At 39.9% G+C, this 22,717-nt stretch overlaps 1 protein-coding gene across 2 annotated transcripts in view; it reads left to right on the top strand.

Annotated features, from left to right (window-relative positions):
• Positions 1–22,717, top strand: part of cep104 (centrosomal protein 104) — a 41,590-nt gene that overhangs the window by 8,854 nt on the left and 10,019 nt on the right. Inside the window, exons 6-18 of one of the 2 annotated variants that reach the window (XM_034145103.1) lie at positions 691–767; positions 1,179–1,347; positions 3,903–4,058; positions 4,653–4,883; positions 6,211–6,423; positions 7,656–7,823; positions 9,043–9,210; positions 15,151–15,327; positions 19,519–19,719; positions 20,508–20,603; positions 20,862–20,943; positions 21,959–22,031; positions 22,219–22,327. In XM_034145103.1, coding sequence (XP_034000994.1) covers positions 691–767; positions 1,179–1,347; positions 3,903–4,058; positions 4,653–4,883; positions 6,211–6,423; positions 7,656–7,823; positions 9,043–9,210; positions 15,151–15,327; positions 19,519–19,719; positions 20,508–20,603; positions 20,862–20,943; positions 21,959–22,031; positions 22,219–22,327 — 1,920 coding nt within the window. Of the gene's footprint in view, positions 1–690; positions 768–1,178; positions 1,348–3,902; positions 4,059–4,652; positions 4,884–6,210; positions 6,424–7,655; positions 7,824–9,042; positions 9,211–15,150; positions 15,328–19,518; positions 19,720–19,839; positions 20,421–20,507; positions 20,604–20,861; positions 20,944–21,958; positions 22,032–22,218; positions 22,328–22,717 lie in introns of those variants that run through there. The other variant, XR_004557063.1, reaches the window with a different exon arrangement.

The following is a 22,717-nucleotide window of genomic DNA, read 5'->3' as shown; positions in this document are numbered from 1 at the left end:
ACAATGTAGATTCAATTATATTCACACAATTATTTTGGAGTGGATGCATAAAGTATTAAGAACGTTTCTATATTTTGACTGACCCCAAAACATGTTATCTAATCTGTGTCATGTGAATAATGAAATTCTCCTCATACTAATGTTCCACTATCTTATTCAATAGTGACATTCAAACATATTATCATGTCTTTTATCCCCTTGGATGATATATTATCTTCGTATTTCAGGAAAAAGAACGACATACTGCACTATGATTAAATAAGTGTACAATATTGTGCGTGTTCCTACTTATTACTGTCCTTCCTCATATTACATGCAGATTTCATGAATTATGTCATTCATAGACAGCCTGTTCTTTGACCGATTGTCCACTTCACACTTCAGGTGATAGCAGTGTATTAAAAATCTCCATATTTGGTCGTAGCCTTGAATTGCTGATAAGTAATTAGGTTTTGATGTATGCATGTGTGTGTGAGTACACTTGTATTACTGACGTGTTCAAGTCCGCACATTTTCACAGGTCTCACTTTTAAATGGCAATGTTTTGGTTACTTTAAGGTTAGGGTTTTAATTGAAGGTCACTTTAGAGCTAACAGGATTAGGAGACAATTACCAGGTCTTCCTGAGCACAGTAATACAAGAGTATATATGCATGTGTGTGTTTTAATTTGTCCATCTGTTTACCCCCAGCCAAGCCGAGAGCAGCTGATCGAACACTACCTCAACAGTACCCAGCTGGAATCCGCCTTGGACACGACCTTCATGGGGTGAGGCGAGGACATTGAACCCTGCTTTCTTTGTCTTGTGACAATAACACCCTTCAACAAAGCCATTTAGTCTGGAAGACAACCAATAAGGCATTCAAGGTCACACGCATTTGAAGACAATGCAGGTGGCGGCCCGTGTGAGGAGGAAAACATATTTCGAAATACTCCTTTCTTTCCTTTTTCCTTTAAAAAAAAAATATATATATATATCAACCCCCAAGGGATGCTTCACCTCAGGGGCTGGGTTAGTGTTTTTTCCCTTTGATCAGGATTTGCACATACCCATTTAACTGAGACACATACATTTTACACTGACATTATCTCAAGTGAATTAGACCACATTTATATTGAAGAGAAATCAATGTTTGAAGGTTTTGTTTTGTAAACTGTTTCAAATGTTTTTGTGTCCAGTAAATGTGAGTCCATCTCCCCCTTGGATGACCTGGCCTTCGACATGTACCAGGACCCAGAGGTCGCCCACATCATCAGACTCCTGGACCAGAAGAAGCAGGACATGGTCCGGCAGGAGAAATACGAGCAGGCCAAGAATCTGAAGCAGGCCATCGCAGACCTGCAAAAGGTACTACTGCTGCTGGGAGGTAGACACATGTGGCTACAACACATTGACACCAAATATTTGCTTACATGGTGGGCAGTATGCTCTACAAATAACAGGATGTATTCCGTCTTAATGAGTTACTAAATGTCTGCAAAAGAACAATTAATATTTAAGCCCTTCAAAACATTGATTCTTGCTATGTACTCAACACACAGACATGGTGTCAATTCCTATCATGTATTTTTGAGCAACAAAGTAAATAAGCTTATTTCACAGAATGTAAAAACTGTTCATTTAAAACCCTTCTGTTAAAGATTTGGCACAAAGCTTCATTTTCACTTATCACTTATAATTATTTTTCTGGAAGGAAAATAACATGATGTCATAGCAACATCTTAAGGTTGGACTTTAGTATTGAGCTATGCCAGTTGCATTGTGTTATGACGCTCTTGTTTCAGTACAAACACATACTTTGTGAACACACAACCAAAACATTTACTTAATATCCCTGGTTACTCAAAATACTTTTCCAGAAAAAGTCAGTTGACTTTTGCAAGAATTTCTTGGAAAATAATAGTTAAAACAGAATATGATTCAACATAAAATACATCATCATTTCATTTAACATCATAGATTTGTTATAGAATATACTATCCAACAGTATGGAACATAGTGGACAAAAACACCAACCATACTAGCTTCAGGATTGTGTACATTAAAAAATATATATATCTTAATCCAATTTAATATTAAACAGATAAACACTGAAGCATTTAATGAACTCATTATGAACTCTATTATCATAAATCAAGTTCATTTAGCTGATTACTTGTATTTTTCTGAATCAAGAACTCCTACTTCTATTTTGGAATTGCTGCTTTAACATAACTATCTAAAAAAACTCCCTTCATCGCTGTTCTTTTACACCATGTTATCTCTATTTGCTTTTGGCAGATTGTTTTACTCTTTAGACAAAGAAGACATTTAGTGTGTAAGGAAATATTTTGGTTTCAGATATCTTCATCCGCTCACTTCGACTGATAATCATTCCTCTCTTGCAAATCTCAACTTTGCGAGGCTTGTATTTCTTTTTACAGATATCCAGTGTGATTTCACCACTGTTTGTAACAGTAGTGGTTAAACATTGTTCAGATTCCTGTCACCGACCTCCTTTGTATAGAGCGTTACCATGCTGACCATGAATTCTTAATATGCCCAACAGCTGCAGTGACCGTCCTCGACTAGCGTCTCTCCAACTCCCAACCGGCAGCCTTTCTGTAACTAGATAACACACACACACTGGCACCTTGTTAGCATGGCATATTAACATTTCACTCAAGGCAGTTGCCAAGGTAGTCATGCTGAAAATCCCTTGTCATCACACCATCAAGATTTCATGGGATGGTTTTTGTCGTTACATGATATCTAAAGAAACGCATGACGGAAAGAAGAGTAGACAAAAAGGCGGAGAACTGGTCTGGTGTGTTTCTTCTATCTTATTTGGCCAACGTTACTTAAATATAAACTGTAGAAACAGTTGCCGTGGTATTGCATTGCTTGGTGTGATTCAACAGAGTAAGGAATCAGAGCGCGTTGATGTTCAGATCGTGTCTCCTGGCACCTGGTTAGCAACTTATGACAGCTTTACAGAATTTCCTGACCTACTGGAAATGTCCAGCTTGTAAATCTTAATGATTCACCATGTGGCACTCTTACTGTTACGCGGCACAAGGGCTGAATTCTGGAAAGTTAAAATGTGAGTCTTATTCCTGTAGTTTTAACTCTGTTTGTATTGGTTACAATGAGCCTGTCCTTACCAAAGGAATGCTTTAAATGACTCACACACATGAACACAGTCACATCAGAACAATGAGGTCCAAAAAGCCAAGCATTTGTTTAATATTCTCAATCTCTCTACTCAGAGGTTAAACTGAAAGAGAGAGCATATATAAAATTCCTTATAATACCGGAAAACTGTCCCTGGCTACAGAAAGCACAGTTCGTTGAACCAGGAAGTTGGCAAGTAAACTGGAATGGGTGTTAGAAACTCACACCTCATGCAATCATTTTTTCTTTAAAATAAATTTGGCTAACTTGGTTTCTTTCAAACTGTCTGACCTTGTGACTGTTCGTGTTTATCGCGCCGTTACATTTATTTTCAATAACTACCGTCCAAGATCTTAGCAATTAACCTATGAGTACAATCTTCTTCTTAACAAAAATAATCATTAGAAATAAGATCAACATTGTAATGTTTTTAATCACAAACTGCCATAAATCCATCAATCATGAGACCATGAGCAGTCTCAACAGGCCTGCTCTCATATGTACCCGTTTAAATCTAGCACTAGGCACAAAGGCAATTTTTTGTAGTGGCCAAACGGTGGTACTAAAACTTCTCGGTCAAAAATACTTTATTCAGTTGGGAATGTGAGGTCTGTCATTTTTTGCGCGAGACTCAGAGCAACTTTCATAGGAATGAATGTGGCCCCACCTCTAACGCTGTATCCAGTTCTCTTTATACATCCATGGTTTAATGTGTAGTGAAGGCCTCTCCTTGTCCTGCACTCTTCCAGGTAGGGGAGCGTTTGGCCCGTTATGATGTGGAGAAGCGATGTGCAATCGAAAAGGAAGACTATGATCTTGCCAAGAAGAAGAAGGAGATGATGGAGGAATACAGGACGAGCGTCTACCAGCAGCTGGAAGTCCACCACCTGCTGGACATGTCAATAGTAAGTCAGCATGTTTTATATGTTTTATAAATATATTTGTATTCAAGGTGTTGGGGTTGAACAAGAAGAGAAATAAAGGAATATGGGGGAAATAATGACTTATCCTGCCTAAACTGAGTTAGTAACTGAACAGGCTGTTGTCCATCGTGGATAACCCCACCCATCCTCTCCACCTGCAGCTGGACAGACAGCGGAGCTCCTTCTCCAACAGACTGCTGACGCTCCGCTGTCACAAGGACAGATAAAGGAAAACATTCCTGCCCACTGCAATAACACTGTACAACAAATCACCTCTGGCTGGCAGAGAACTCTCTGCTCCATAGTTTCTCTTGGAATAAAATCACACTGTACATTTTACATTTATATATTCAGTTTAATATTCCATCTGTCACATACTTATGTAAATATAATACCTTGCTTTATATCTTGTTATTGTTAATTCGTAATTTTCTACTTTCTTGTTTATTTCTTGTCTTTACATTTTTATTGTACAATGCCATGTCTTTTTACGCTGCTGCCACACAAACATTTCCCAAATTGGGATCAATAAAGTACTATCTTATCTTATCTTATCTTCTTCTACCTTTTGATCAGATCACACGTGTCGCAGATTCCTCTCCATCCCGGGAACCTCCCTCCCTTCAGCCTTCTCCAGGTCACTCTTCAGTTCCCACAAAGTCCCTCATTTCAACCGACACATTCAGGAAGGGGAAGAAAAAGGACGCTCCTCAGAATCAACAGTTAGATGCGAAAACTATTGTTCCCAAGCAACCAAGCAACCAATCTGACTCAACGAGTACCCCCGTTATTGTACCCAGGATTGACGTAAGTGACACTTTAGGAAATGCATCATAAAAGCATAAACATGTCTGACACCTGCAGCATCTTGTCACACAGGCGAGGAAAGGCTGTATTTATACTGCATATTTTAACAACAATCTAAAGTGGTTTACGAATAAACCTTAAGACATTGTAAATGGGCTTTTCCAGTCTTTACGACCCCTCAAAGCACTTTATATATACAAGTCAGCATTCAGCCATTCACAGCCATTCATAGAGAGGCAGGGGCTGCCATGCAAGGTGCCACCTGCTTAAGGGAAGTAACATTCCCACACGTTCACACATCGTTGGCCATGCCATCAGGAGAAACTTGGGGTTAGGTATCTTGCCCAAAGACACGTCGACATGTTGACTAAAGGGTCCTTCCAATTGTTAAAAACAGTAATTCATTAAAAGGCCAAGAGAACATATATATTATATATGTTTTATATATGTTTTTTTCCAGATATATTGAGCTTAAAAAATCAATAACAGCAATTGGTTAAAGACAATATTGATGGTCTGTGATGACAAACCCACCCAAGGTTTTAATCCAGTTGTGCACAGCTGTATCTGTAGCTTTGTTGTTGTAACAATAACCCAGCCTTTTGTAGCACCCTTGGGAACACCTCGCCTGTCTTAAGCCTCTGTAGTGTTGGGAGATTATGACCAGCGGGGGCTTTTATGCTTTACTCACCACCTACTGGGACCGGCCCTGCTGCAGGTTTGGGTTTCACTATTTAATTAAAAGCGTGCAACAGTTGGCTGACTCCAGCGGCTGCCAACCTGGCCTCAAGGCAGGGCTTTGAGCCTGGTACCAGGCAGAGGGGTGCTAGTTGGCCCTGGGGCCGGCAGACGGTCCCGACCGGGTGGAGATTGGGTTTGTATGGACGGGGTTAAACAGTCATTGTCATCGTGTTGTTGATTGATCGACCCTTTCAGTGATCAAATGCTAGTGAGAGTTAGTGAAAAGAACAAGGGACATGTGATGATGAATTTTTCAAAAGGTTGGACATCCTTGTCAGACTCAAAAGTGTGGATCAGTTTTCTTTGGACTGTTAAACAGAGGTATCATTAGAATACTATTACTTGATTACTTCATCAGTATTCAGGTTAAAAACACAATAAAAAAAACTGGTCTTGTATTTATTTGTATTTTTTAAATGTTTTAATGGACATTATTATGTGTATATATATTTGTATTCTATTTATCTTTTATTTTATTTCAGTCTAAAATGAAGCAACTGTCATGAAACCCATTCTGATTTAAAATGTATGTAAATACCATATTTAATGCTTTAAATGCCAATGTACTGTTTTCTTGTGCTGACAGGTTATCTGTATGCCTTACGATGAGAGGCCGCTTCCAGTCCAAAGGAAAGACCGGCCTGTGGAGGTGTCTCTGAGCCCCACACAGCAGCTGTCACCCCAACCTGACGCCCAAAGGACTCCGCCCAGCCCTGAGATGAGCGGAGAGGCAGAGCCCCTGACGGAGAAGGCCCAGAGAGAAGCCAGCCTTCCAATAGAAGTCTATGGAGGAAGACTGGTAAGAAGAAAAAGATGGAGAACTGGAAAAACATGGCTTTGTTAAGCTAACTAAGTGTTTTACTTTCTACACACAATTAATTTTCTACATACAGTATGTGCTCAGAATAACGTGTGTTTTTTATGTATAGTTAAAGCCAGTTCTCATTGCTCTGTTTTTGTTGTCCCAGATATCTTTGAATCAATACGTGAACAGATAAAAAGCTTGCAGTACTCAAAATACCAAAACCAAAGATTTGTTAGAGATATCTTTCACTACACAAGCTTTGTTCTCCAATGAATCGAGTAATTACCCTCCTTTTGGCTCTTTTTGGCTCTTGTTTTGGTATTCATCAACTCCTGAGAAAAATACATAATTAGCGCGTGAATAAGTTCTGTAGCTGCAAGATGGTCAGCTCAGTTTTCAGCTAGTTTCTAACAGCGTCTTGTATTCCGTGCCGTCATGCGCAGGTATTGTGAAGTTGGATTCATCAGAGATGTTTTTATTGCTGAAACCTTTGCCTGTAGACGCTGGAATAAAGACTTAGGTTGAGTTGCGAAATTTTTCACAATTATAGTCATTTTATCCATTGATAATATATGAAATAGTGATTAGCCCTAGGAAGGCAAAAAGCTGAGGTACGCTGAGCTAGCAATGGTGGGCGATTCCGTGGCTGGGAAGCAAAGGTTCAGCCAGATGAGGTAGGCTGCAGAGGGTGTGTAGCAACATCTATGACGAGGCTAATCAGTGAGGTCGGAGTAAGAGCCACGACCCAAAAGAAAGCCTCTTGAGAACTGCTGAAAAAGGCAGTCAGTGGCTCTGGAGGAACAGAAATGAATCCACCATGGCCCTCAAGTGAGTAGATGGCATTTAGGGGGTGAGCCTGGGATGCTGGGATTTACTGCTGAACCCTCTTGAGGTGTCATGGGCCTATCAGCGAAACATCGAGGAAAGAGTGCGCCCTTTTGATAACCCAAAGGATTCCATCCCACACTTGATCATCCTGCAGAGTCCAGGCAGCAGCATGTCTCTAGAATGCAATCAAAGCATATTACCACCTACTCCTACATAAAAGATTTAGCACAGCTTTATGGAATTATTTTTTTTAAACTTTTGTTGATTTGGCAATTAGTAGAAACAGGCTTATATTAAACCATTTCTATACGGTACACAGAATTACACACATCTTTATCCACATCTACCCACATAACTGACATTTGTGATCTCTTTTCCCCGCCTCTTTACTTTTCCAGGTGGCAGGGGCATATTCCAGAACCTGGTGCTACAGAGAGGATGCTCTCCTGGCTGTGTACAAGAAGCTAACGGAGCTATCACCCACCACCCCCAAGGAGGATCTGAGAAACATGACGAGAGCTGCAGTCTTCCTGGTCAAGAAGGCCCTCCTGGATAAAGTGTCATCTGTGAGTAATGTCCTCGAAAGACAATTCATTCTGCTGTGAATTGAATGAATGTAACAGAAACTAAAGAAGCCTCTTAGCCAATAGGGATATATTTACTTTGTCAATGTCGAAGTGTTGTTTAAATCATGTTCTCTGGATTCCTGTTGCACAGTTAGATCATAAGCACACACTCTAACATGCAGAGTCCTAACAATGTTCCCCCTGTCACATATACAACCCTAGTTCTCTCTCCCAGAGCTGGCTTCCTTACACAAACACTGTTGACAAGGATGGCCTTGTAACCCCTCGCTAGAAGTCGTCTATGTCTATATCAAGGCTTGTATGGTAATGAAAAGTAGCGCCACAATAATTTTAGTGATTTATTTTCTTGTCTTATTGATTCACAGAAGGCTCCATTAAGTAGTCAGCAGGTTCATTTTTTGCTCCACAAATGTGCGTTACTTTAGTTTGTGTCATATACGCCTTTCTCTGGCAATTCAGTGGCATAAGCTGCATGTCATGTTGTTACACCCTGGCTATGAAATAAGCACAGCGTGTTTTTTTAAATCCCTTTCCTTTTGAAGATCACCTTGTGACCACAAAATACCACACATCATTTTAATCTATTGCATAATTTAAGTGATATGGAGAAAAGCAGGCGCCTGTGCTTCCCGCTGTAAGGCCACTTTCTTGTGGGTGGATTTATTAATACATATGCTTTTATTTTAAAAACCTTATGCTGTTGTTATTTAGCTTTTTGGAGCTGAGATGCTGCTCCAACAGTCCCGCAATTTTAGATCTAGACTACATGGGGATTTATAATTGAATTGAAGTAAATTCGTTTTTCCATGTTTGTATGCACCGTGATAATGATTAGCTACCAAAAATAACTTATATATAGTGATTTATTAGAAGAGAACCAAGCATTTCTATATAAAATCAGACATTCAGCACTCCCATGATTCCCAAACGGAATGGCCCTTTGTTTCATAACCACATTCTCCCGCCACTGCGACAATCTGATTTAGATTGGCAGTTGAATTTCCTTAGATCAAAGTGAACTATTGGCGCGACCCCTACCATTCACTACTGATGTTTATCCCTCTCCCTCTGCATACTCTAACCCACTCAGAGTAAACATTGCAGAGTCGAGCCTCTCTGCTAATTGATCACCCTGGTGCTACCTTTTCTTGGAAAGTCTACTCCGTTTGGAGCTAAACGTCCCTCCGTCTCTCCTCAGGTTTTCAACGCCTCCTTGAAGGTACTGCGACTGCTGCTGAGTCAGCTGATCCCGGGTCTGGGCCGGTCTGAGGTCACCCACTGCGTAGATCAGGCCTGGCCCAACCTGCTGGCCAGGACTGGGGACTCAGCCAGCCGCGTCCGGGGCACGGCCACTGCCTTCATACAGGTATTAACACACAGGATTAACATGTTGATTTACATTAATTTGCATCCTAGCTTTGACTGAGGAAAAGATAAATTTGTAATATCCCTCTCCACTTTCTTCCCTTGTGTAAAGCTCTGTTGGAACTTTTGCCTGAACATTTAGAAAAATCAGCACCCTCATTATCTTTTACGCCATAAAACAATGTTAAATCTTACTTGGTTCTTGGTGATAATCTTATTTTTTAATGGTTATTATATGCGATTTAAAGGGATTTCTTGACGTTCAATTTTCTCACACACCAAAAGGGCGGAACACCTGTTATCTTGTATCCAAAACAAAGTGATTTAAGTGACCATCCCATCCCCTGAGGCAGTTACAGTTACCAAGACAGCTTGACTGCAAACAACTATGCACCAATACAACCAAAACAATATTCGCGCAACATAATCACATGAATACTTACAATGAAGTATTTAGTAGTAAAGGCAAGTTAAAGGAGTGAGAATAAAGTACACATTTTCTAAGGTGTGCCATTGAGATCCAAAGCCATAAAGGATCTGCTTATTTTTGGGTCGAGAAGTAAAAATAAAAATGTTGTTAAATGTCACCAGCTTTACAGAGTGAAGTTAGTCGAGATTTGAGAAAAGACAGTTACAAATATGTAAAAAAATGATTCTGAATCATTTATCTTATTCCAAAATATAGGAGATTTCGTTAATTTAAGCTTCTAAATTTGAGAATTGTAGGCGCTCTAACTACACATATGAGAGACATAGCTTCTATTTATAAAGGCATCTTTATTTGTTCATCCTGTACACCTTAATCTCATCAATATTTCATTTTGGCACAGATGGGTAAGTAACTGTGGTTCTCAAAGAGTTCAGATAATAAACAATATATCCCGATTGACATGAGGCGGATCTGTTATGATTAGGAATCGTAAGCAGAGTGAGCAATTCATCACAGCTCGAAGGTGAAATGAAGAATAAATGAGTCATTGCTATTAACACCACGCCTTTAGATCAGATTAAAGCACAGAATGATTCATTATTCATCATGGTTTTATTTCTGAAAAAACCTAGTATAAAATGCACTTATTGCATCAGATCACAGTGTAGTACTTGATACTTTTATTTTTATTATACGCTAATAACTCTGGTACTGATCAGAAACCTTTGTAATGAGGCCATGGGAACCATTTGTTGTTTAAATACAATACAATACAATACAGCTTTATTTATATAGCACTTTAAACCTCCAGACCAAAGTGCTGTACAGGCAAATAAACAAAACAAAACATACAAAAAGTAACACAGCTCAGCTCACACACCATAAAACAAGTACAAGTAAAAACAATAGACAATTTAAAAGCAATAAAAGCAATGCTCTAAAAGATGTTAATACGCTAAGGAGAAGAGGTGGGTTTTAAGAAGCGATTTAAAAACAGACAGTGTGGAGGCCTGTCTGATGTGCAGGGGCAGATCGTTCCACAGTGTGGGAGCCGCTACAGAGAAGCAACGGCCCCCGCCGCAGTAGAGGTCTCCATAACGGTCTTCTGGGGGGCATTAAGGACCAAATCAATAGTCTGAAACAGAACACGTGGCTTGTGACGGTTTGACAGAAAGATGTCAGATAAATGTTTGCTTTTTGCCTCTTTCACAGTGATCTGATAGAGATCAACACTCCCTCAACATTTGAAATGAAACTTGCAGTTTGTCCTTTTTCCATTTACGCTCAGCTCTACGGCAATCCCGTCGGACAGCCCGAGTCGTGTCATTTAACCAAGGCTCAGATTTAGTTTTAGGTTGCCTGGTTTTTAAAGGAGCAACAGTGTCTATGGCAGCTTTGCAAGTGGAGTGAAACCATGAGCTAAGCTCATCCGTTTCAGGTGACATAGGTTGCTGATTAACACAGTTCTGTTTAAAAGCGACACAGACTGCACAAGATTAAAGGAATCAACAAGGTTTAGAAAGTCCTTTGCCATAGGTTTGTCGGGACAACACACATGAATATTAAAATCCCCAACAATAAGAACACGGTCATATTTTGGCATAATTTCAGCCAAGAAATCCGAGAAATCATTTAGAAATCCCTTATTGTATTTGGGAGGTCTATTGACCACAGCACACAGCACTGTATGAGAGCGACCAAGCTCGAACACGCGCTGTTCAAAGCTGCCGGGTGAGAATGACAGTGAAAGTTGCTGGCATTTATAATCACTCTTAAAAACAGTTGCTATGCCTCCACCTCGGCCTGACGTCCGCGGAGAGTTAAATTAGCAGCAATGCTGCGGTACAAGTTTGGTAAACGCGCTGGACTCACCAATACTGAGCCATGTCTCAGTCACGAAGAGGAAACAAGAGAACTAACCTTCCCGGTCTTTCTAATTCAGTCCTTATTGAATATTCAACGCTTTGTATTTACGCTATAGAATAATGCTTTCTTTGCTGTGCCATTATTTAACATTTTAATAATAATATATATTTTATTTTAACTGTAGCATTTGACATTTAGTAAGCCTGAACTAGCAAGGGTTTGGCATTGTTGCTTGAGAAATGGCCTAAATGACTTTGTAGTAGCCAATTAGCACTCTATATTATATTGAAGTAGAAACCAACGTTTGTTTACTCAGGTTTCGCCGGAAAGTTAAGCAGTTTTTGACCATACACACCCCGACACACACACCTACTGCTGGGGTAAAGTTAGGCTACCTAAGTTAGGCCCCGGCTCCACGAGAACAAATACGGCAAAACGCATCGGAGTAACGCAAACGCAACCGCAAAAAACCTTCCGCCCACACGCAATATACACCGGATTGTGTCAAGCTCCACGAGACGGCTCCGTTTACATCCAACCGCTGGAAAAGCTGCAGTACATATGCCGAACCTGTCCGTGGCGCTGTAACTTCCTCCACAAAAGCAGCAACTTCCTCCACAAAAGCAGCGAAGAAGAATGGTTGTCATGGCTGCACTTCTGTTTATTCTCCGCGGTGGGGGCACATCCATGGGTGGGGGCCGAGGGAACCGCGCAGAGTTTTTCGCCGGTCAATGTGTGTTAAAGTTTAAATCTTCATGCTGTCTCATGCAGCAGCTGATCCAGTAAGTAAACCCGACAGTAAAAATAAACATATTTATAACTAGTTTAGGTAGTTTGAGAGGTAATTAAAATAGCTAAGGGTGATGATCTGACTTGAAGTGTGAGTTTTGCTCCCGCTGCTTCACAGCCGGAGGAGCTGCGTGTCTCCGTCCTGTCAGATTAGACTTCACTCGCGTTTATGTTCATATCGAGATAAAGATAAATAATCTGAATTCAGTGTGCAGTGTACTTTTGCGGAGGTGAGCAGCAGAGGTGGGGAGAGGCGGGGAGAGGCGGGGCTATGAAACGCATGACCGTATAGGCGACCCCACGGCCCCGTTGGACCCCCCAGAGCGCTCCGTTCCCAGATCTATCCACCTTTGGACCCGTTGTCGTTTGCGGGGTCTGTTTCTACGTTTCTGTTACGGCGTCGTCGAGCTTAAAGGGCTATACGCATGAGAAATATGCGGATTCAACCCGTTTTCGTCCTCGTGGAGCCTACGTCTGTGTGTGTTTAAAGTGTCATGACTTGTATGCTGATTAAAAGCTGATTCAAATTTAATGGACAACCGTATCTGGAGAAAAAAATGGGCCGAGTGTTCAATTGGAAACCTTTGTATAGGGATTTATTTTTCATTCAAGCTAAAGTGTGTTTCAGTCATGTGAACACAGCATCACCTCAGAGGCTTAATGCGTTGGCTTAGCCTCTACACTATTAAACAATTAGTTGTGGACCACTTCATTGTTTGTTTGGCTAATCCTGTGGCTGAATTCCTCCTGTAAGCATTGTCATTAAATAAACCTTTGTGTCAGTAAATATATGTTTCAATGGCATGATTAGTAATCTCAGTAAATTCATACTCATTCCCTGGCCATGAATTCTGTGCACCTGCACGACACACATAGATTCATCTGTGTGCTTAACTGGGTTTTTAAGTGCATGTAAACACAGATAATGGCTTTGGTTAAATGGAGTATGTTTTGTTCTTTGAATGGACCGCACCCACAACTCTGCATTTAAATCAGTGTCTGCAGCTAATCTCTTCTACTTTTCGATCAATCAACTTTATATTTAATGAGCTCATTTACCATAGGTTTGCTCAAGGTCATGGTTCCAGGGGATCACAGTTCAAGAAAAATGTGTTTTATTGACTGTTTTATACTGTCATTTGGCCTGCAAATCAACAATCAACAACAAGCTAAAGGCATTTCCGGATGTCGGTTAGAGTAGGAACAAGCCTTACCTACTGTAGTCTGCTGCACGTCACATTTTGGTCTTAGTGGTGGTTCAGAAACCAACATCCATGAAAAATGTAAACTCAATTTGAACCAGTACTTTTGCAAATGTATTACATAACTGATATGCTGTGATCTATTAAATCCTGTAATGTTGACCATAGGTAGGGCTGCTCGATTATGGCAAAAATCATAATCTCAATTATTTGGGTCAATAATTGATATCACGATTATTAAAAACGATTATCCATTTACTTTGAAAACATCCATTTATTGAAAACAAATTTAACAGTATGCTTTTAACAGTTGATTACCCTGAATTTAAAGTATAATTCAACTGAAAAACGAATTAAAAAAAAAATAATAAAAAAATAATAATAATAATAATTTAAAAGAAATAATCGTTTTATTTCGATTACGTTGTTTTCGTAATCGTTGCAAGCCAAAATCGTAATTGCGATTAAAATACGATTAATTGAGCAGCCCTAACCGTAGGTATAAAAAATCATGCACCCTATTTCTTTAACACCTTTCATACATGTGCTGCTTTTTCACCCTGTCTATAAAACGGTCTGTATGTATGATGAATGAGGTAGTGTGTTTATGAAACCTGCTGATTCAGCAAGTAGCTAAAGTGGGGGTGTTGCTGTTTTGGTGGTATGCGTCTCAGCCTTTAGTTTCTAGCCAGTTTTGTATAGATATTTTTCGAAGCTTAAGAGCTTTTTAAAGGCTTTTTAGGATGCTGGAAAAAAAGTCAAATGCAATTATAAAATCAGACTCCTGCATCCATGCACTGTATTGACCTAATCAAATAGTCTGCTAATTCGAGGTTTTATAATATGTTTTTCTTAATTACTTTTGCAGTGCGCTGTGTTGTAGCACTGATATACAGGGAGAGTTACGAGGTGTCCGAGGTGTTGTCATGCTTCGCCCCTCGAGCCGTCACTCTGACTGCGTAGACTGGATCCTTTTAGCCTTTCCCTGGAACACAGCCACTAGTGGAGGTTCCATACAGGAGAGGTGCTGTTTGTTGTTTGTGGCCAGTACTGGAGCTTTTTAGCTTTCACATGTACCAGAAAGTGTTACTGGGCTGGTGGATTGAATGATGACGTGCTTTAGTGAAGTAATTGTCTAACCATCTGTGAAAATGTGCAATTGGGTGTGTTGAGTAAGAAAGGGATGGAGGTCTTTATAAGCACAGTAGCTTCTCCTACTATAAGTTCAACTTAGGACATTGATATTAAGTCTCAGCCCTCTGAAATCATCGTCCAGCCCTTCTTTGTCTCTCCCGGGTTCCGTTGTTTTGTTATGAATGCCTCTTTGTATGTTGAGGATGATGTGTTTTTGAAGTCCCCATTTTCCGACATTCATTCCTCTTACCTGATGAGGCTAAAATGACAAACAACTGAGCGAAGTTTTTCCAAGAACCGTCTTCCGTCTCACTTTAATTTTACTCTTGTTCTCTCTGTCATAACTTGTCTAGTGTTGAATGACAAATCACCATGTGTAGTGCAGCATCACACAGATCTGTTTTGTCACTGTCTTACAGCGCACATATTACTCAATTTAAAGCATACCACAATGACCTTGTATGACTCTAACGTTGTACATTTTAAAGCCATTGACTAATTACCGCATCCTTTCTCTTAGGAAATGTCTCTTTTGAAGGATGTTCGCGCCCTGCAGGTTATCCCCGGTGAGCTGGTGAAGCCCTTCAAGTCCAACTTCCCCTCTCGTCTGGCTCAGAGTCGGGCCGAGCTGCTCGAGAAGCTTCTCGCTGAACTGGGCACAGAGAACTCCGGCTTCACCTTGGACAATGTCATGATGGTAAAAAAAGCCTTAATCATGTTAAATGCATCTATACATTATCTTTTTTTTATAGTGATATTGACATCATTTACAATATACTGTAAATGATTTCATTCTGGAAGCCAGGAATGGCTGTGGTTGCTATTATGTGTTACCTGTTACCCACAGTTTTTTCAGTATAAATCTAAAGGATACCATACAATATAATAAAAGTTAAAGGGCCCATGTCATGCTTTTCCGGTTATTACCCGCCCCCTTGTGTGTTATGAAGGTTTTTATGCATGTAAACAGTCTGCAGAGTCAAAAACCAGAAAAGACCCATTCTCACAGCGTTATAAACCTTTTTCTTACTCAATATCAAGCCACACTTATTGTTTTTACTTCGGCTGTGAGTGTTTGTGTGTGCTCAGGATGAGTTTCGCTTGTTCTCGCTGTATCGCCGACCCGGAAACCTGTCCGCTCCTCGCAGCAGCTCACATCAGCGGCAAGCAGCAACGAGCCTCGCAACGTCCCGACCAATCAGAGCACACTGGGCTCACAGGGAGGGGGGGGCAGGAGCTCCAACAAGCCGTTTAGGACAGAGAGTGAATACCTGGTGAATACACATACTTTACAGAGATGCTGTATGAGAAACCAATGTGAGTTTGGAAAATTGCACAGTATAAATCTATTTTAGTATACCTCAACAATGGAATTATGATCAGTAGAAATGGCCATGACATGGGACCTTTAAATGGATATGTGTTCAAAGCTAAGGCCATTCGGCAAAACTTTATTTGGTTTGTCACTACTTCAAAAATAATGACTTATTATTGTTTATTCATTTAGTTTGTGTATTTGTATTTGTGACAGAACTAAACTAACTATCTCGTAATCTTGAGAAATCAAGGTTTTTATAGCCTCAGAAACCAAATTTAGAAAGGTTGACCCCCAACGTCTCATAAAGATAAAGCAAAGAAAGTTTCAATTTTATTGAGGTTAAAAAGAACTTCAACCATAGCAGCTATCAGCTGCCATACTCTGAGATTTTTTGGGACACTGTAACCTTTTGAAGGGATTTTAGATCTGTAAAATATGTTTAAAATGTCAACATAAGCATATAGTATTTATATATATATATATATGTGTCTTTTTCAGTTACGACTGTTTCCAATCTGAAAATAGCAATTACAACATATCCTCTATAACAAGATAACACATATTCTTTATAGAATTCCGTATAGTATAATGCCTGTATTATTCCACTTTAAAAGCAGGATTCCATCAAACTGTTTCCGTTACATTTGGCTCAGTAATTAAAGAGTGACTGTGTACTCCCTTCCGGGGTTTCTTCAGTTCACCCAAACAGGCTGTCAGTGAGCTCCAGTCAGCTGAGTCAATGTTGTCACCGTTGGCATCCGCTCTCGGTCCCCCTGCACTCGGTTTCCAGCAGTGACCTAATATCTACGTGCAAACTAACTGTTGACCAGTCTCCTCTGTTTTACGGCGGCTCCTCCACCCTTCCCCCCCTTCCCCTTCAGCCCTCCTCTTGACCCCTGCACATCTTTTATCAACAAGAGCAAATTGTTAGGTTTGTCCACCGAGTTTCTCCGGCTTCCCTGAAGACACACAGGTGGAATTGGATGGCCTGTGTTTGCATGTTTGTGCATGCTTGCTCTGCGCCTGTCCCTTTTGTGTTGGCTGTCTCCCTTGTTTGCCTGGGAAACATTTTCAGTCTGGAATTGAGACGTGACAGCCGGGCCGTGCCTTATTTAACAGCTTGGCTTCTTTTTTTCCTGCTGGTTGTCACATTGAAACATCTTGATGGGAAACATGTAAGATTTAGACTGAACACTGTTGCAATAATAACCGAGCAACAAGCAATGTGGCTTGTAATTTGAAAGTACAGAAAGTGTAAGGCAACTACTTAAGACATATGCTGACCCAATAACAGTGGCTATCCCTATCCTATCCTACAGCACCTCAATCAGGCATGTCTGCTTGAGAGTGGACAAAAAATAAGTTTCCCTGCAGAATAAAGATATACTACGTTGCTAGTGAGGGAGGACGAGCTAACAATTAAATCGTCCCTTCAAAATGTAACAACTATGTATGTACGTCTATACAAAGTTAACTCAAACAAACAGCCAGACTCTTGATAAATTATCCTTAAATCACAGGTTAATCCTCTGTATCTGCCTCTTTTAGCCTTCCACAGTGTTAGCTCGGCTATATTTTGAGCATTTTTCCTTTTCTCACCCTGCTGTTACCTGGGTGATCGTCTCCAAAGCGGGAGCCTGGGTGAATACAGAGGGCGATTGAATTTCCTGTAATTAAAATGAGAAGCGGAGGGCAGAGACAACAGAGAATAATGGCGAGCTGTCCCTGAGCCGGTTGAGCGAGGGACGGGTGGCCTTTATACACGGTTTACTTTCTGGATGTTAATGTTCTTCACTGGCTGGATTGCCATTGTGTTGCGGCCCTCTTCACACAGATTACGTCGCATATAGGACTCTTCCTACGTCATGATGCGAACCCCGCTCAAAGGACGTCTTCAGCAATGTAACGTGCATGAAGCTAGACTGTAAATATTGCTTTTTTTAACTTGGACTTTTATCTGTTAAAATAGCAAGCCCTGGGTATTTTTCCTTGCCTGCTTTGTTGCCCCAGCATACTGGAGGTGGGACAAAGAAAGGCAAGTTCTATTGTATAGCGCCTTTACAACACATGATACAACTCAAACTGCGTCACACAAGGCAAATAAATGAATAAGAATAACATTTGAAAACAGAATAAAGACATTATAATTCACATAAGTTCAAATAGAAACTGGTTCAATGCAGTTGAGTGGGTCCAACAATGTCCTCAAAGTTCAAGAACAATTTGAATTTTTTGTTGTAATAGTAACAAAGGTTGGACCACCTCATAGCACGTCATGTTTTACGAATAAAATTAGGTTATACAGGAAATCAGACAAAGAGATTACATGCACTGTGATAGTGGGATTACTGTTAGCATTTGGTATGTGAGTATAAAGGGAACTAGAGACAGCAATGTAATACTAAGAAGGTTGCTCAATAGGGCATGAAGTAAAATATTTGAGAGCCAGGTTTAAAATGGCCCGCATCTCAACATAATTTAAAGGGGACCTATCATGCAAAATGCACTTTTGTACGTCTTTTATACATGAATATGTGTCCCCGGTATTCCAGGGAACTCACCAAGTGTCAGAAAACACAACCCTCTCTATTTTCCTCCATACCCAAATCTCTAAAAAAGGGTCTGCAACGGATCTGATAAAAACTGATCCAGATTTGAACACTGTCCTGACGTCAGGACAGTGGCGCTACGGCTATTGGGCCAACTCCACCAATCAGGAGGAGACAGCCACGGCCATTGCCGTTCGAAAGCGCTGGAGACGCTGAAGTACATATGCCAGGCCTGTAGATGGTGCTGTTCTCACAGAATCTGCCCAGAGCTAGAAATTGTCAAATTGAACAAAATGAGGCATGGCTAAAATGCATGATCTGTTTGGTATTTTGAAGAAAAAAAAAGTATAAATATGCCTTATATGGTCCTACACTATATTCTTCAAATATAGCATGATAGGTCCACTTTAAATAATGGCTTTTAATTGCTCGAACTGGGAAGTTGATGTACTTCAAAGAAAATTAGCTGGTTTACAGACTTTCAAGATGTAAGTCAACGGGAAAAAGTATTTCTGTGTGCTTGATGGGCCTGTGAGTTGTAACTACACGGTTTGGCCACTATGTCAAATTTACTTCAAAGTCCGGTGCTGTTACTGTATCTAGTTTTGTTTTTTACATCCACATGTAAGCTATAGTCGGTCAGTAAACAGCAATCACACAGATCACATTATTTCCTTATCACCTTCAAGTGCATTTTACAAATAGTCTAATGTTGAGCCCCAGCAATCAACTTTCAGGTAAAAAATGTGTAGGAAATGTAGAATATATGGGGCACCGCTTTGCATTCCGCTGTTTTTACATGAATACAAGTACATTTTTCATACAACGTGAACGCAGTCCCAAAGGTTTTCATCTAAAAAAAATAAAAATGAAATCTCTGTTTTGAATAAGGGGTCACTGTTAAGCAGGTCAAACTAAAGCTGAACTGGCTGTACCATATGCTTAAAAGTACTATCCAGTCAATCAAAAATGTGTTCTCAATGTTTCCATGTTAATAGAAAGCCCTGTTTTCCCTTCTCAGTTCTGTACAGCAGCTTTGGAACACAATGCGTCAGCAGTACGAGAGCTGGCGGTGCGCATCATCTTGTCCATGTACCAGCAGCACAGAGCCGCTGTTCTCCGCTTCCTTCCACCCAACTCTGCTGCTGCGCGGAAGAACTTCCTCTTCAAAACCCTCTTTGAAGGCTTCGCCAAGATTGATGGGAAGCTGGTGGAGACTCAGGCAAGAAGTGTTTTTTTAAACAGCAGATTCATTTCTTTATTGATACTTAACAGCTACTTGATTTGCTAAAGAAAGAAATGGCTGAAATGTACTTTTTGTAGATTAACAAAATGTGTTCAGACAGTTTTTCAAACAGATTGCTGTCAGCGAGGAGCAGCTGGTAGATGGACAGTGAAACTGTCAGACATGGCAGATGGGAGCACTCTGCCGAGCTGGAAAGGGTTGAATTTTTTTTCAAGGAGACTGCATGACGTCACGTTTTTTTCTTTTTTCAAGGCAGTAAAAGAGTTTCATGTTGCACAGACAGCAAGCTGCCTCTGCTGCTTCCTCTGCCAAACACAGCACAGGCTGTCTGTCCTTCACTGGTTAAACATATTAGATCCATGCATGGTATTATTAAGATATCTATTTGCCATTTTTTCCCAATTTTTGTGTCTTTCTGTAAGGCTACAATAGCAAAAAACCTGTCTGACTAGTTTCTTTTGTCAAAATGTAGAAAGGATGTTAGCTGTCACCATAAACACAGCCAGTAAACAAGTCTCGCCTTTCAAGTTCATATGGTGCAATGATGCTTTACCGTAAAGTTTTTGACAGTGACCAAGTCTAATTTCTTACCGGCAGTACTGAAGACTTAACCACCCTATAACGTAATGGAGTTAACTGTCTGCCAAGCATTCAAGAACATAATTAAATGAAAGCTGGTAAAGTCTGTGATCTTGAAATTATCTTAACATAAATAAACAGAAGTAAGAAAAATGAAACTGACTCTATACTCACTTCTCCCTCAGACTTTGAAGAAGGGAGGTGGTCAGCAGGATGGACAAAAGGAGAAAGAGGAGATCCACTCCCTTCAGGAGCAGCTGGCTGCCTTGAAAGAGATCACAGTAGGTGGAGCTGTCATCAGACTGCACTTCTTGTAATGGCTACTAATTAGTATTTATGACTCCAGTAGAGTTTGAACTCACTTGGTGGTCAGAAACTCAATTATTCCTGTGAACAGATAACATCAGCAGTACATTAAATCCTCTTGAGAGTGTTATCTACAAAGGCCTGAAGTTGTGTTAAGCTTTTTTTCTGTGATAGGTACTTTTGGTAACTGTGGTCTCTGACTTCACTTTCTCCTTCTCCATCTGCTTGTAAAGGAGAGACGGGAGGAAAGCACCAAAGACGAAATTCCTGATGAAGAAGCTCCCAAAGTCGAATCCAAAAAAGCTGTCAAAACAAGTATGTAAACATTTTTAACTAGAAAGGAGCAGAGCAAAGGATTTCAGATCCTAAATCACATTAAATATATTATTCACTAGAGTAAAAACATCGTTAAATACTCAACACCAACAGGTCTGGATTAGATGTTTCAAAGCACAATGTTATTTTGCTTTAAGATATTGGTAGATAGAAAATTGTTAGTATAGAAATGCAAAACAAATCCAAATAATTTCCCATTTTCAAAAGGTATAAGCTTGTACATACTAGTATGTAAGGGCCCTTAAAGCATCTACTTTTGTTTCCAGTTGCCAAGCAACATTGCTCTTTAGAGTTTAACCACTTCAACTCCAAGTGTGGTGCTCTATAACAGAAACAAAAGCTCCATTTGTAGGCACTAACAATATCGTTTGCATGACTATGCCAGCCATCTCTACTATTAACCTATAGATCCACCACAATCAGCAAAAACGGAAACGAAGTATAAATAGATTTTGCTGCTCATAAGTGTAATTTCAATGACAAAAAAAATCTTGTTTTTAGCTAGTAGTTTAGTGTTGGTGATGTAGTAGGCCTTGGTTCCCCAGACTATTAGGCTGTTGTACAATTAAAACTACGTTACTAAGAAGCAAAGGCGAGGGTTTAATTGACATGTAAAAGCTTAAAAATTCACAAGTGGGGAATTTACTGGCATTTTTTTATGCTGTAATACAAAATGTTAAACCAAAGACTATATTTAAAGAGCCAAACCACAATTAAAAGAAAACCCTTTGACTTTGAGATCAGGAAAAAGGGAAACGACGAAGTAATAACTAATTTTGGGATTAAGGAATTATTCGTGCAGTCACCCGTCCATCATATTTTCAAAGCTTAACATGAGGGTTCTATCAAAGCGAAACATACAGATCTCTTTTAACAAAATGATACACGTTACTACTCTGAAATCAGTCAATCCCATTTTTGAGTGCTGGATTTCTTTGGTCTGATGCTTTAACGAGGGGCCCTCGATATCTAATACTATCTTCTTAATTTCCAGCTGTCACAAAAGTGCCGCAAAACAAGGAATCAGACAGTATTGATGTCCAACAATCTATCAACTACCTGGACAAGTAAGTGACTCATAATTCAATGGAGACCTTAAAACAAATCACGGAAATCATAGAAAGATGCAAAAACTGATTTTACAGGTTAAGTGATTTCACAGGCAATCTATTTTTCTAGCTCAGGTGTTTCATTTAGTGTAATATTTATGGCAGCAACAAATAGTCTGAACTGCAACCTGGTCTTATATTTCAGCCTGTGTATATTCTGCGGTAAAAAGGACGAGTCCTTCACAGAGGATGGATTGGACCTTCATTACTGGAAACACTGTCCGATGCTGAGACGCTGCGATGAATGTAGACAGGTAAGATAATACATACAATACGATACGATATGATATACTTTATTGTCCCCGTAAGGACATTTGTTCTGGAGTTCCGCATACATGTACATATACAAACATAATAAACATTAAAATACATACAAATATCATCACTCATGCACCGTTTGCACAAACACAATACACAGATGCACATACTGACAATGGCGACCTTTTGCACAACCCTCATGGCCAACATTTAAAAGTATATAACATTAGATGTGAGTGTTAAGAAGCTTAATGGACATAGGCAGGAATGAGTGCTTATAGCAATTTGTTGTGGCTGTCTAAGATAATAAGATACGATTTACTTTATTAATCCCAATTTGGGAAATTGTTTTGTTGCAGCAGCATAAAACTAAACAAGGCATTGCA

This window comes from Trematomus bernacchii, unplaced genomic scaffold, assembly GCF_902827165.1.
Source record: "Trematomus bernacchii unplaced genomic scaffold, fTreBer1.1, whole genome shotgun sequence".
Taxonomy (NCBI): Eukaryota; Metazoa; Chordata; class Actinopteri; order Perciformes; family Nototheniidae; genus Trematomus; species Trematomus bernacchii.
Note: the sequence above shows the minus strand (reverse complement) of the source record. Positions and strands in the feature narration are given on the sequence as shown.